The sequence below is a fragment of the Megascapheus bottae genome, chromosome 17, assembly GCF_031878675.1.
Source record: "Megascapheus bottae isolate mThoBot1 chromosome 17, mThoBot2.hap1, whole genome shotgun sequence".
Taxonomy (NCBI): domain Eukaryota; kingdom Metazoa; phylum Chordata; class Mammalia; order Rodentia; family Geomyidae; genus Megascapheus; species Megascapheus bottae.
The window spans coordinates 45,092,835-45,107,136 of NC_143525.1; the positions used below are offsets into that span (position 1 = coordinate 45,092,835).

A 14,302-nucleotide genomic window follows, 5' to 3' on the forward strand; every position below is an offset into this window, starting at 1 on the left:
GGGGCAGCATTCCCCTTTCCTTCCCTTCCCTCCCCTGCTTGCCACTAGAAGTGATTCACGTCTATGCAGCGAAGCATCCCCTGGCTTTTAACAGGAGCTGTTAGAGGGGCTGCTGTTTGAACAAGGAGCTTCATCTTCCTGAAGCCAGCAGTCACAAAACCGTAAACACAACACCGGCCAACTCTATTGCCACAGTGACAGTGCCCTGACGTTAATATTCAACATCTCCAGCAAGACAGAGAGCTTACATCTGATTCCAAAATAAAAATAAAGAGAAAACGCGCCTTTAAAAAATAGATGATTTGGTCATCTTTTCCTGTGAAGCTGTTTGTCTTCTCTCTCATCAAATCTGTTACAAAACAGTCAAACTGAAAGCAGAATTCACTCCAGGAATATGGAATGGGAATGCATAGGAAGGAGCAGTGTCCCTTTACTCTGAAGATCAACTTCTGTCCCCATTCTGCCATTTTTGGTTTGTTTTTGTTAAGTCCACTAAGGTAATTTTTAAAAGAATGTTGATGACTGGAGTGGAGTGGTGAAAGTTTCAAGTGTTGTTCTATCTTTGTTAAAGTGAGAGAAAACCTTCACACATTGCATCCTAGGTTCCTTCTGGCCCTCCTCTCTCCCTTCTTCTTTCCCTCTTCCTCACCGTCATCTTCCTCCCCCTTTCTCCCCATCTTCTTCCTCCTCTCCATCCTTCGAAGTTCCTTTGTTTGGGGCTTTAACCTGCTTCTTTGAATGTTTATAAATCTTGAGTCTGTCGGATCTTTAGGAGACAGGCCAGAGGCCAGACGTCATCATGTATCGTTTAAAGCTGTAGGGCTAAAAACAGTTGCAGAGGTTTGAAGGACCTAGTTCTGACCTGGCCAAAGAGTACACTGGAACAGACCTTTCCTAGTCTCTTTCAAGCCCTGGGAGGATGGTGATGAGAGCAGACACACCACTAATTTATGGGCCTAGTTTGCTCCAGCTTCTGGTCTTCTTAGAAATGAGTCATGTAGTGCCACCTTGTGGCAGATTTGGGCAGCTGCGGTTTAAGTTGAGATGGCTTTGCCTTGTATCTTGGCTTAGGTAACTAGGGAGAGGAGGGGATTCTCACTGTCAGCGACTTTGCCAGTTTGAAACTGTTATACAGTAGGTCTTGGGAGAAAGACAGTTGTTTTCTTTTATTTCCTTTCTCTGTTTTGTGCTTTTTGTGTTTTCTGTCACTCCTTTGTGGTTTAGCATTCAAACTGATGTGCTTTCAGGAAAGGAATAAGGTGTGATTTCAGGGAAAAAGCCTGTGATCTTCTTACTGTTGGGGACTTAAAGAAGGAGTAAGTAAGAAAGGAAGAGCTGTGCTTTGATCTCTACTTGGCTGCACTCCAGAACCCTAAGCTTTTTGCACTCCTGACTTGCAGGATATTCTAAGTGATGCTCACTGTTTATTAGAGCTGTGCCTGGCTCTGCTCTTGGATGGCCTCTGATTTGTCCTCTTGACAATCTTGTGTTCCAGTGTAAGTCCCATCCTAGAGTGGGCACTGGGTCACCCTTTAGAATGTAACATCCGCCTGCTGTTTCTGTCACATTGCCCCTGTAGGTCCTGGTCACTGATGTTGAGCAGGACAGTTTGGGTCAGAGCCGCAGAAGGAATAATAGATAAAGGAAAATGTCCTTTAGTCTCTTGTGTTCTTGGGAGCCTACCACAGGACATTCACATGGACTCCCAGGTTCTGTTTTGGTTGCCGTGCCTTGTGGCATTTTATAACATCTTAGATGATTGGGCTGTTTATGCAGCAAGGACTTGGCTTAGTAATATAAAACCACCATGGTGAAGGAGGACACTGCTGCTGTCTTACTGCTGAGCAAGCAGGGATTTGGGGGCCTGTGGAATTCACCACAGGCCATGGGTCTGAGACACAGTCAGAACCAGTCCAGACTCCAGGTTGCAGCACTGCACACTTATTATGTGCTGTGTGTCAGTACAAATGATCAGCTGTGTTTGGTGACTGTCACTACACGCAAGGGAAAGCTGTTGTCTAGGACCTTCAGGCTTCTCTGGGAGGACAGTGGAACAATGCCCAGCCTTTGCTCTTTTGCCCACTTTAGTTTCTGACAGTTAGAATGGGGGCTTGCAGGGGCTGGGAGTTTAGCCTAGTGGTAGAGTACTTGCCTAGCAAGCACGAAGACCTGGGTTCAATTCCTTGATACCACATACATAGAAAAGCCAGAAGTGGTGCTGTGGCTCAAGTGGCAGAGTGCTGGCTTTGAGGAAGAAGCCCAAGGACAGTGCTCAGGCCTTGAGTTCAAGCCCCAGGAAAAAAATGAGGGTTTGCATCCTCCTGGAAGAGGATACCTTGTTCAGTGCCATTTTCCAGTTTGTGCCAAATAATAATTGGCAAGATAACCTTTCTCAGCAGATCTGTGGGATGCCTGGGCATCTAATGGATAAAACAGAAGAGAGTGGAGCTTTTGTAAAGGCAGAGAGAAGTGTTCAGAATTTAAGGGTCAGGACTGGGGTATAGCTTGGTGGTAAGATACTTGCTTTGCATATATACTGCTCCAGCACCCTGAGACAGAGGCGGGGATAGGGGAGCGGAGAGGAACGTAAGAGTCAATGTATGGGTATTGCTGTATGCCGGTCCTGGGGCTTGAACTCAGGGGCTTGGCATTGTCTATAAGCTTTTTTGCTTAAGACTAGTGTTCTACCACTTCAGCCACGTCTCCACTTCAGCTTTTTGTTGGTTGAAATAGCAGTCAGTGGGTGACTGCCTGGGCTGACTTTGAACTGCCTGAACAGCAAGGATTACAGATGTGAGCTACAGGTGCCTGCTTCAATGCTGTCTTTTGTGTCCTGCATTTTCTCACCCAGCTAGATTAGGCTGATAATGCTGAGATTGGCACTGAGGAGCTCAGGGACTTCCTTAGAGCTTCTGCAGACTGGAGGATTCAGCTAGGCTCACAGGAAGACTGGCCCAGGAACAGTAAGGGCGAGCCACAGAAGGAGTTCCTGCATGTCTGTGCATGTGGACTGGGCTATCCTGGACTGCTATATGGTGTCACATGTTTGTGATCCTCCATGGTATCTAATGAAGTTCAAGTAGGCATTCAGATATTGTTTATTAAATATCGTGCTTCCATATTGTTATTTTGAGGCTAGGGGCCATCTACATCTAGTGAGTGTACTAAGTACACTTAGTACTAGTACTAAGTAAATGTGTTCAGAACACAATGTGAAAAAAAAGGTGACAGCAGTAACATCACCAGCACTTTTGGAAACACATGGCTTGAGGTGCAAGAACCCGCATGAATTTCTGCATCAACCTTGTGTCTGCCCCACGTGAGTGCTGATAGAATTGGAATCTTTAGTCTGATTTTTTTTGTATTACATTCTATTGTTCTTGTGAGCACGCGCGCGCGCGTGTGTGTGTGTGTGTGTGTGTGTGTGTGTATTGGGGGTTAAGTTCAGCAGAAAAAAAAAATACCACAGTGCTGCAGTGTGCAGGCAAAGTCCTACATCATGCTGGAGGAATGGAAAGGAAGGAAAGGCGAGGATGCATGGCGAGGATGCATGCCGGATGTGCCTTAGGCAACAAAGGAATAATTTCACATTAATCAAGGGAAAGTTATGGATGTAACCCTGTTTGCTTTTTGAGACAGGGTCTCACTGTTTAGCCCAGGGAACTCCCAATCCTCTTGCCTCAGCATCTAAGTGCTAGGATTACAGGCATGTACCACCATACTCTATTCAGATTATTTGAATAATTTTAATGCGATCAGCATTATTGTCTCTTGTACATTTGAAAAACTGGGGTGTGATTCTTGCTTAGATATTATGTTTTACCTGTGCAGGCATTTTTAGGGAAGAAAGAATAGCTGCTTCTTTTAGCCAGTCATCTGCCTTGACTGCAGGAGTGCGAGGTGTGTCAGCTCAGAGGATCATCTCAAAGCTTGGGGTTTCCAGGCAGAGCAGGAGGACTGGTCTTAGAGAGCACATCCAGGCCCCTGATGCCACCAGCTCCTGACCACAGCCCCACACAGAACGTTTGCAGGTTTACTGGGCTTCTTTGTTCTGTTTGTCTAGATAACGTGAAAGTGGTCTGTGCTGAGACGTGTGAGGAGCCTGGAACTGAAGGGAATGTGCTGGGTCCATGCGTTTGTCTGGGGGCCACGTTGTTACACGTGGGCACTGCCTCTCACCCACCACATGCGTGCGGCTCACAGCTAGACCTAGACCGTGCCAGTCTCCCGAAGCCCGCTCTTCACACATGCACTACACACACACATTCTGTCTTTGTAGAAAATGGCTGCTAATCCATGATCATTTTTTTCAGAAACAAGTTTTATGATAATATAGTAAAAATATTAAATTAGAAAATGCCTCACTAAGGGTTATAAAACCTTACTACACTAGAGATAGGTAATTATCCCCTCTACAGCCTAAATGACAGTTTAAAAGAAATAAAAATGTTAGTGCTCATTACTTGCTTTTGTAGGTTGCAATAAAGGGTAAGTTAAATTTTAATTCAAGGAAGAGCCCCTGCTATCGACCTTCTACCTTAGGTCCAAGTCCTGTTAATTACTTGGTCGCTTTTTTTCCAGCATGATACCAACACTAATACGTTTTCATAGACATTCCCACTGGCCATTGAGACCAAGAATGGGGATTAAGTGGGAGAAGCATTTCCGATCACGGGTGTGAATCTTGATTCCTAATGTGATCGGCTGCTGGAGTTATGTATTTTAAAAAGCAACAGCCAAGTTCATTTGCATAGCCTTAAGAGGACCAGAGGTCTTAAACTCCTCACTTCCCCTGGAGAGCCAAAGGGAGCCCAGGTTAGCCTGGAAGACTGTCAGAGAGCCTCTCACACAGCCCATCTGGGGTGGAAAAGATGTGGCAGGGAGAAGCATGCTGCCGCAGAATCGGGCTCCCTGTGCATTTGGCCTTGTGACGGCCTTGCTTCTTCTGTTCCCTGGGGTGAGGTGAGGGATTTAGGTGCACAGTACTTTTTTTTTTTTTTCTTTTTCAGATGTTTTAGCCTGTCTCCTAGTTGATACCAGGTCTAGCATTGTCTAAGTCGGGGGAAAGATTGGTGTTTCCTATGCCTCCATCCTATTACTGGATGTGGCAGAGTAGACAGTTTGAAGGTATGGAACACACCTGGGCTGGCCAGGCAGCCTCGCTTTGCTGATCTTTCACAGTTGTCCTCCCTTGCACAAATCTACCTTGCATTGACCCTCATGTACCATTAACCAGTCCTGTAGGGGAAGGCCTCCAGAGTACCAACCAGGGGGCCAAGTAGAAAAGAAACATGGGCTCAGGGATTGAGAAGACAAATTCTCCAGTCAGTGTAAAAAGAACTCTGTAAGTCAGATGGCTTCCAGGCCTCTATTTTTCTCCTTTTAGGTTCCTTCCTTCCTTCCTTCCTTCCTTCCTTCCTTCCTTCCTTCCTTCCTTCCTTCCTTCCTTCCTTCCTTCCTTCCTTCCTTTCTTTTTTTTGGTGGGTCATGGGGCTTAAACTTGGCCTGGACAATGTCCCTGAGCTCTTCAGCTCAAGGCTACTGCCCTTCCCTTGAGCCAAGCCCCACTTCCCGTTTTCTAGAGGTTAATTGGAGATAAGAGTCTCAGGTCCTTTTGTGCTCAGGCTGCCTTTGAACCTTGATTCTCAGATCTCAGCCTCCTGAGTAGCTAGGATTATAGGTGTGAGCCACCTTGATGCTAAGGTTTGAAAGTATGAAAAGAATTAAGTGACATTGTTATGACCCCTCTCATTCTCACATGCTTGTTTATGTGACCATTGATGTTGGAGTCTCTTTTGTTCCAGTAAATAATCTTCATCCTTAGCTTTATGAACAAATTGGAGGGAATGCCTCATCTGTGTCACAAAAAAATGCATCTGTAGTGCCATTTTATATGCCCATACTGACATTATATTGTATTGGTATTGTATAGATAGATTATGTGCCCTAATGATAATTATGTAGACAACCCACCTCCAGAGAAATGTTTAATCACCGTTAAGACTATTAAAGAAGTTAAGATGTTTTCTTTTTTGCCAATCCTGGGCTTGAGCTCTACCATTTGAGCCTCAGCACCACTTCTGGCTTTTTTCTATGTATGTGGTACTGAGGAATTGAACCCAGGTCTTCATCCATGCTAGGCAAGCACTCTTAACACTAGGTCAAACTCCCGGCCCCTCTATTTTTTTATTAAAAAAATCAAGCATAAAGCATGTACAACAGAATAGAAATCTTTAGGGAAAATCAAATGGAAATGCCAGTTAAAAAAAACAGATCTCAGGAGGCTGAGATCTGAGAATTAGGGTTCAAAGCCAGTCCAAGTTGCCAGTCTACTGTTACTTCATCCACCAAGAAGTTGGAAGTAGAGCTGTGGCTGGAGTGGTAGAGTTAGTCTTAAGCAAAAATCTAAGTAACAGCACCCAGACTGGCACAAAATAAACATACATACATACATACATACATACATACATACATACATACATACATAGAGATGCTCTGAAAATTCCAAGTTAAACTCAGTGGGTCATACCCATCATCCTAGTTACTCAGGAAGCTGAGATCATAGTTCATGGCTTGCTTAGGCAGGAAAGTCTGTGAGACTTATTACTTTCAGCCATCAAAAGGCTGAAAGTGAGCTATGGCTCAGTTGGTAGTGCTCTAGCCTTGAGCACAAAAGCTCAGGGACAGCTCCCAAGCCCTGAGTTCAGAGCCTCAGGACTGGTGTGTGTGCGTGTGCGTGTGCGTGCATACACACACACACACACACACACACACACCATTTCCAAGCTAAAGTGTTTACTTAGGAGCCGGTACCAGTGGCTCAAGCCTGTAATCCTAATCCTAGCCACTCAGGAGGCTGAGATGCTGAGATACGAGGATTGAGTTTCAAAGGCAGCCCAGGCACAAGAGTCTTATGTACTCTTGTTATCTCCAGTTAACCACCAGAAAACTTGAAGTGTCAATGTGGCTCAAGTGGTAGAGTGCTAGCCTTGAGCTGAAGAGCTCAGGGACAGTGCTCAGGTCCAAAGTTCAAGCCCCACAATCAGCAAAAAGAGTTTCATGGTTTTTGTTTTGTTTGCCAGTCCTGGGGCTTGAACTGTAGGCATGAGCACTGTTCCTGATCTTCTTTTGCTCAAGGTTAGCGCTCTACCACTTGAGCCATAAGTTCCATTTCCAGCTTTTGCTGTTTATGTGGTACCGTGGAACCCACGGCTTCATGCTAGGCAAGCACTCTACCACTAAGCCACTTTCTCAGCCCAGTTATGTTATTTAAATAAATGATGATAGATAGCACGTCAATGTGGCTCTGGAGCCCTGCAAGAATTTCACAAACCCTGCATCCAGCTCACATTTTTAAGCTGCTACATGAAATTTTTCCTAGTAAACTTAAATAGTCACAAAGGATACAATTATCTAGATATAGTAAGTTTACAAGCCTTTGTGACACCTCCAATGAAATCCATGCTACATTGGTCTGGCTGCAGAGCCAGGGCTGTGGGCAGAAAGGTGCCAGAAGGAAGCAGGAGTAGCAAGTGGAAAGCTGTGACCATGCTGGACAGAGGTGGTACAGTCTGAACTGGTGGGGATTGGGGACTCTTACAGGCCCACATAGCCCCTGATACAGCGAATTTACTTGAGGATGTTACTCAGAATAACCTGCTTCCCAGGTTGCTTTGCCATAAGCAGCTGCTTATTTGGTCGGCTTTGCACACCTGAGTGTGAAGTGATCAAAGCTGCTGCACTGCTGCTGGGCACAGAGGGGAAGCATTTACTCCAGGCAGTCGTGGTGCTGGTGCAGACAAGCAAAGGGTGGGAAGGCTGAGTGGCATTCAGCCTCACATCTCCCCTCAGCAGCCCGGTCATACTGTCCCTGTCATGGCAGCTCTCTCTTTCATGCCATTTAATTCTGTTGCCAAGTGGCTAGAGAGATGCATATTTACTGGTGAGTAGGCTGGCTTATGTGGTGAAGACTGGTCAGGGGCGCTACTGTTTCTGTGGCAGAGCTGAACACCTTTGTGTTGGGGCTGGTGGAGGCCAGATAAATAGATAGATGGGTGCACAAGGGAATAAAAAAAGCTGCTGGAGCTCAGGCATGCTCTCTTGTCCTCAGGCTTCAAGGTGAGGCCCCAGCAAGTTCTTACAATGAATTCCTGTAGTTAAAAAAACCCCTGTCTGGCCTGGGGTCTGCAACATGAGAGATTACTTTACATTTTGCTTTCCATAGTGTAAGATTGTTTTTTTCTCTTTTGAGGCTCTGATGCACTATTCTTATTGCTGGGTTTTCTGATTGTAGTACTCCACAACGACAGTAGGATGACTTCAGTAAATCAGTTTTTGTGGGGTTTTTTTTTTTGCTGAACTGAAAACACTGTTGGGAAGATAGGGGTTTTGTGATGAGAGCAGAGCCAGGGAGAGTGCTCTCTGAAGCCCGTTTTCTTAACAGGATTGTCTTTTTAGATTTGGAGATGTGAGAGCTGGTGTAGTGCTTCTCAGGGTTGTAGACTCCCTGGATGGTCGCCTTAGTTCTGTGCTCCCTGCCTCCAGGAGGCCTGGTGGGACCTGCACACTGGCAGACATGATCACCAGGCTATCTCAAGTGGCTCTCTCTTGGGTTGCATGTCTCCTCCTGTCTGCAGCAGTATCTGCTCCTTGGTCACAGAGAGTGTGTTGGAACTTCTGTCCCATGACCCCACCCCCCTTTGACATTTTCCAAGCCCTGATCTCTGTGTGTGTGTGTGGGGGGGGTATATGTCTGTGTGTCTGTGTGTCTGTCTGTCTGTAGGCACTCTATGTGATACAAACAGAGGTTGGAAGTGATTATTTATTGTATTTACATGTCCCCAAGACTCTGCCATGTTATGATTTTTCTTAGTGTCAAAACCAACTTTAGGAATAAATGTAGCCAATCACGTTGCTTGTTCGACTGAAACCAGAGAAAGCAGGCTGGGAGCGGGGTACCCTGGTTCTACTCCTGAACACATGATGGTAATTGGAATCTTGTTGCTGGGTCATTTTCATTGTTTTTCAAGTACTGCCAAGCCCAAGAAAATGTATGAAAACTAAATTATATCCCCTACATCCCATGTCTGATTGAATCCTCCTCATCGCGTGGCAGTCTCATACATCCTATTAAAATATTCAATCTTGTTTTCTTACTGAAGAGCCTGTCTGTAAAGGGCAAACTTATAGAAAACTCATTCCCTGGAGACAGGGTATCTGGCCACACTGGATTATTTACATATTTTACTGTTTGATTGGCTGCTTGTGGGTTTCATATTCCTCTTCTGTTTGTGGATAAGAGCTCTGAGATGCATTTTTTAATTACATGGCTGTGTTTTCAGTTGAGGAAACAGATGAGGGTGTTTCCTAGCTTCATAGTTTCTTAACCTTGAAAAGTTAACTGACGTGTTAACCAGTTTATTTTGTTTGTGTTCCAGGACGGAGTTGTATCGATCTCTCTTTGGCCAGCTCAGCCTTCCTGACGCAAGCCATGGAGATTGATATCACTGTCCCTTCTGCTGTGGCTCTGGGGACCTCCCTGGACAGGTGCTCAGTTCAGACCCTGAGCCGAACCGTGGAGGGCACGGGCCTTGCCTTTTACCATCACAAATAAAAAGTGTTGTCATAACACCATGTGTGATTTCTTAAGCAGCACAGAGTAAGTCTGATTTAGAGTCGTAGCAGGGGACATATTTACTGGGAGGCATTTCATTTAGTTTGGGTTTTTTCTATTCAAATAGTCTCATACAACATGAAACTCAATTTTCTTTATCAATTCATCCATTAATGGACCCTTTGGCTTTTTCCACATTTGGATATTGTAAACAGTGCTTCAGTGACTGTAGGAGGCAGATACCCCTGGGTCTCACTCTTTTCCGGGCTTTCTGATCCCTACTCAGACAGGCTGCTGCTCATATGATTGGGACGTGTTTGTCTGAGACTCAGTCACGGGCCTGTGCTCAACTATCTGGTCTACTACTAGGCCATATAAACTCCCCACCCCTATTTTTAGGGTTTTTTTTTCTTTTGGTTTGATTTGGTTTGGTTTTTACTTTTGTGGATGGATGGATGGATGGAAAGCTAGATAAAATATGGTATATATCCACACTGAATACTGCTCAGCCTTAAGCAAAGAATTGTGTCCTTTGTGACAGCATTACGATCCCAGAGGAGGGCACTGTACTGAGTGACCTAACAGACCCGTGCCTGCCACCCACACGATCTCCCTTGTAAGTGTAGGGTTAGAACAGTGACCTCGAACGGTTGCTCCCAGACTCAGAGGAGGGGGGTGGACAGTGTCATTTAGGCAGGCCTCACCCAGCAGGATGACTGTAGTTAATAACATGTTGTATATCTCAAGATAATAGAAAAACTAGGGCTGGGAGTTTGGCCTAGTGGTAGAGTGCTTGCCTAGCATGCATGAAGACCCGGGTTCAATTCCTCTGTACCACATACACAGAAAAAAGCCAGAAGTGGTACTATGTCTTAAGTGGAAGAGCTCTAGCCTTGAGAAAGTCCAAGGACAGTGCTCAGGCCCTGGAACTCGAGCCCAGGACTGGCAAAAGAATTAATTAATAATAGAAAAACTAAATTCCAACTAGCTCACCACGAAAAGATATGCTGATCTAACCTTAATCCAGCCATCTGTCTATCTACCTAGTTCTAAATATCACTTCATTCTACCACAGAAATAAATACCATTAGGACTTTTAAAAGAAAAATAACATTTTGTAGTATTTGAGAGTGTGGCTCTGGGGTAGAGCACTTGTCTACCCATGTAGTAAGCCTGGGTTTGATCCTTAGCTTAATTAAAAGGCCAATTTAATGTGTTTTGTTGTTGTTGTTAATGGTCTAAACATATGTACTTTATATGTACTACAGTGAACAGTGTAACCCTTTCCCTCACTCTCTTCCAGTTTCAAGTTATTTTTAAGGAAAAAGCTGTGGGGCAGGATGCTTGCTGCGTTAGGTGACGGCCGCATGGCTCTGAGCACGAGACCTGCAAGTTGTAGGTATTTGCCAGTTGGCTGCTATCTATAGATTTCTGGCATCTCTTTAATTTCCTTTTTTCATTTAGGAAGATTGTTTCAGGTCCTTCTCTGCTCTCCACATTCTTAAATCATTTGTTGAGATTAACTCGTGTAAATCTAGCAGGAGGAGATGATTCACTTGTTTCTTAACCAGAGGTCAAAGGCTGGAATGAAACCCTCATAAGGGGGATTTATTGGGCTGCTGTGGTCAATACGTGGTGGAGACTGCCTTGCATGAGCAACATGGCGTGCGAGTTGGGATACCCGCTGACATCTCACTGGACTTGGCTCAGGATTTACAGTGATGGAAGGTGTGGGGGGAGGACTGTGCCAGGCCGCCGTGTGCAGTTGTTAGATGTCAAGTTTGCAGGAATCCCGTGTGCTCTCAGCTTGCGGAATCCTGTGGAGCTTATAGTCTGGACTCCAAATGAAGCAGTCTTCATGAGGTTTAGTTTTCTGGGAGTCCTGTGAGCTGAGTGCAGCTCATATGATAGGCACAGAGGCGCCTCACCGGTATTTCATAGGAATCAGGTCTTAAAGCATGCCGAGTGGTTTCCCTTTGTTACTTCCTGGGTGTGACTGTCAGGGAAATGTTCCTGGTTACCCAAAAATCAACAGAAATAAAGTCCTCCATTCCGGCCTCTTTTTAAAATGATTTATTTAAAAAATTAAAATAGCATCCAATCCCAGTGAGAACTTTCTGGAAGCATTATGCTAACCACAAGAGGTAGAAGTCACTCCATCTGATGGGGAGAAAGGTTAAACAGGTGCTTTAAAATATTTGGGGTCCAGCAAGATTAATTAGAACGAGCTTAAAACTGGAGAGATGAAACTGAAGGAACTGGCAGCATTTCCATGACAGGGAGGCCTGCATTTTAGAATGCAGAAGACCACCCTCCTTCCAGCCAAGAATAAATTGGAAAGTATTTTAATTGACACGGATACTGCAATTCAACTGTTACTAGAAAGACAGATTAGTTGATTGATTTGCATTTTAATAAAACTAATACTTTACATTTTGGTAGCTAATGCTGATTTTTAAATGAGTTGAGAAGTTATCAGGAGCTTTCATCCTGAGCTTTTTTCAGTGGTGACTGAAGCATTCTTCCCTTTTGTGCGGACTTTGCTGAGTTTATTTCTGCTCAGCTGACTGCTCTACATTACACTAAGACAGGAGCAGTGTCCCATTAATGCAGCTGGCGCGGAGCGGGAAGGATGCAGGATAGACAAGATAAGAAGGCAGGTTTCTTGATGTGTTCTGCTTTCACCTTGAAAATTATGGCTGGGGATGTAGCTCAGTATAGAGCACTGCCTATTGAAGAGCCTGGGAGTTGGGTCCCCAGCAATGCTAAAGACTTTTCCTCCTAACAAGTGCAAGGCCTGAGTTCAAATCCTAATACCACCACCAAAAAAAGAGACTGAGTAGGTATGGTGGTACATTCCTAGAATCCTAACTACTTAGGAGGCAGAGAACAGAAGCACTGAAATTTGAGACCAGACCAGACAAGAAGTCAGTGAAACCCTCAGAAGAAAAGCTGGATATGCTGGCATATTCCTATAATCCCAGCTACTCTAGAAGCAGAAGTAAGATAATGGGCAAAACCAGGAGGCCCTATATGAAAAACATTAAAAGCAAAAAAGGCTGGGTATGTGGCTTGTATAACAAGTGTGAAACACTGAGTTTAAAAAAAAAAAAGCTGGGGGCTGGTGGCTCATACCTATAATCCTAACTACTCAGGAGGCTGAGATCCGAGGATCATGGTTCAAAGCCAGCCCACGCAGGAAGTCTGTGAGATTCTTATCTCTCGTTAACTACCAGAAAAAGGGAAGTGGTGCTATGGCTCAAGTGGTAGAGCACTAGCCTTGAGTTGAAGAGCTCAGGGACAGCAGCCAGGCCCAGAGTTCAAGCCCCACACTGGACCAAGAAAAAAAAAAGGTTAAAGGTACAAAAGGCAGACTCGGCTGTAAACCTGCTAGCCCAGAAATGACCTTAAACTGGATGTTGTGGTGCACACCTATAATACCAGCAATTTAGGAGAGTCTAGGATTTAAGACCAGCCTGGACTATATGAGATTCTTCCCTCTGAAAAAGAAGGAAAAAACAAAGCAGAGAGAGAGAGATTGACTTGGCATTGCAGTCGTGGCATGCTTGCTCGCTGTGCTCTTGTACGTCGAGGCAGATATGCTGGATCAGCTCCCTGTGCACACTGCTGGTGTTTTGTTCTTCCTTGGGGGCGTGAACTGGGGGCCTTGTACTTGAAAGACAGGAGGCTCTACTATTTGAGCCATACCTCCAGCCCACTTTCTTGGAACCCTTTTAAACAGTAAAGGCAACATCCCCAGAGCTGGGAGTGTAGCTTAGCAGGCAGGAGGCCCTGGGCCCGCATCTCAGTACCACAGAACATGTAAATGCATAAACACATCACTTTAAAAAGTCACAACCAATAAGCAGCTGTATCTTGAGTCCTCTACTCCCACTCACACACCCTGCCACACCGGAATCACCCTAATAATGCAGTAGAAGTTCCTTGCTGCCTTGGTACGCATACTGTGTTTTCCTTGCACACTAATGACTTATTTCATTTTTAATATCTGTTTAGTCACATTCCTTGATCATACTTACATTTTTTTCTAGGCTTCTGCATCTATGAATAATGATCCACATTTGTGGGTAAAGCATGATTATTTGTGAAACCTTTATTTTTTTGGCATATATATGTTCATATATATATGTATATATGGAGTAAAGTGTCAAGCGGATCTAGATTATGTGTGTGTGTGTACACATGCATACGCATGTGTCTACTGGTGCACACAAGCACTAGTACTCGTGCTTGAACTCAGGGCTTTGTTTGGTCAACTGGCATTTTTACTTATGGCTGGCACTTTACCACTTGAGCCACATCTCCAGCCTGGCTTTTAGCTAGTTAAATTCTTGGTCCCCAATTCTTCGGGGCTGAGGTCTATGTCTCCACACTTGCCTAGGCTGGGCTGTCTGCGGAAGCAGGCGGGACATCTCTGGAGTGTGATCCTGGGGTTATTCCTGGCTCCCCAGGGAACCCCTCAAATCAGTGTCCGTGTCCCTGGGAAGATCCAGCGCCGCCTGTCATGAGCACTGAGGTGTAGGTAAGGGGACAGGAGCGCCATCTTGTTTCCCCAGATGCCCGTGGGACCACATGTTTGCTCTCCTGTCCCGCTCCGGTCCCCACACTTGTGCTCAGTGACTTCATCCTGGGCTTTGAGCTCCTCCCGCTGCTGTCTGCTGTCCCTGG

General features: G+C 45.1%; 1 protein-coding gene across 1 annotated transcript in view; it reads left to right on the forward strand.

Moving 5' to 3' along the window:
- Aatf (apoptosis antagonizing transcription factor) overlaps positions 1–9,628 on the forward strand; it is an 82,043-nt gene extending 72,415 nt beyond the window's left edge. The window contains exon 12 of the mRNA XM_090351202.1: positions 9,438–9,628. Within this exon, the coding sequence (XP_090207328.1) occupies positions 9,438–9,501 (64 nt within the window). The 3' untranslated portion in view covers positions 9,502–9,628. The remainder of the gene's footprint in view (positions 1–9,437) is intronic.
- The last annotated feature ends 4,674 nt before the right edge of the window (positions 9,629–14,302 follow it).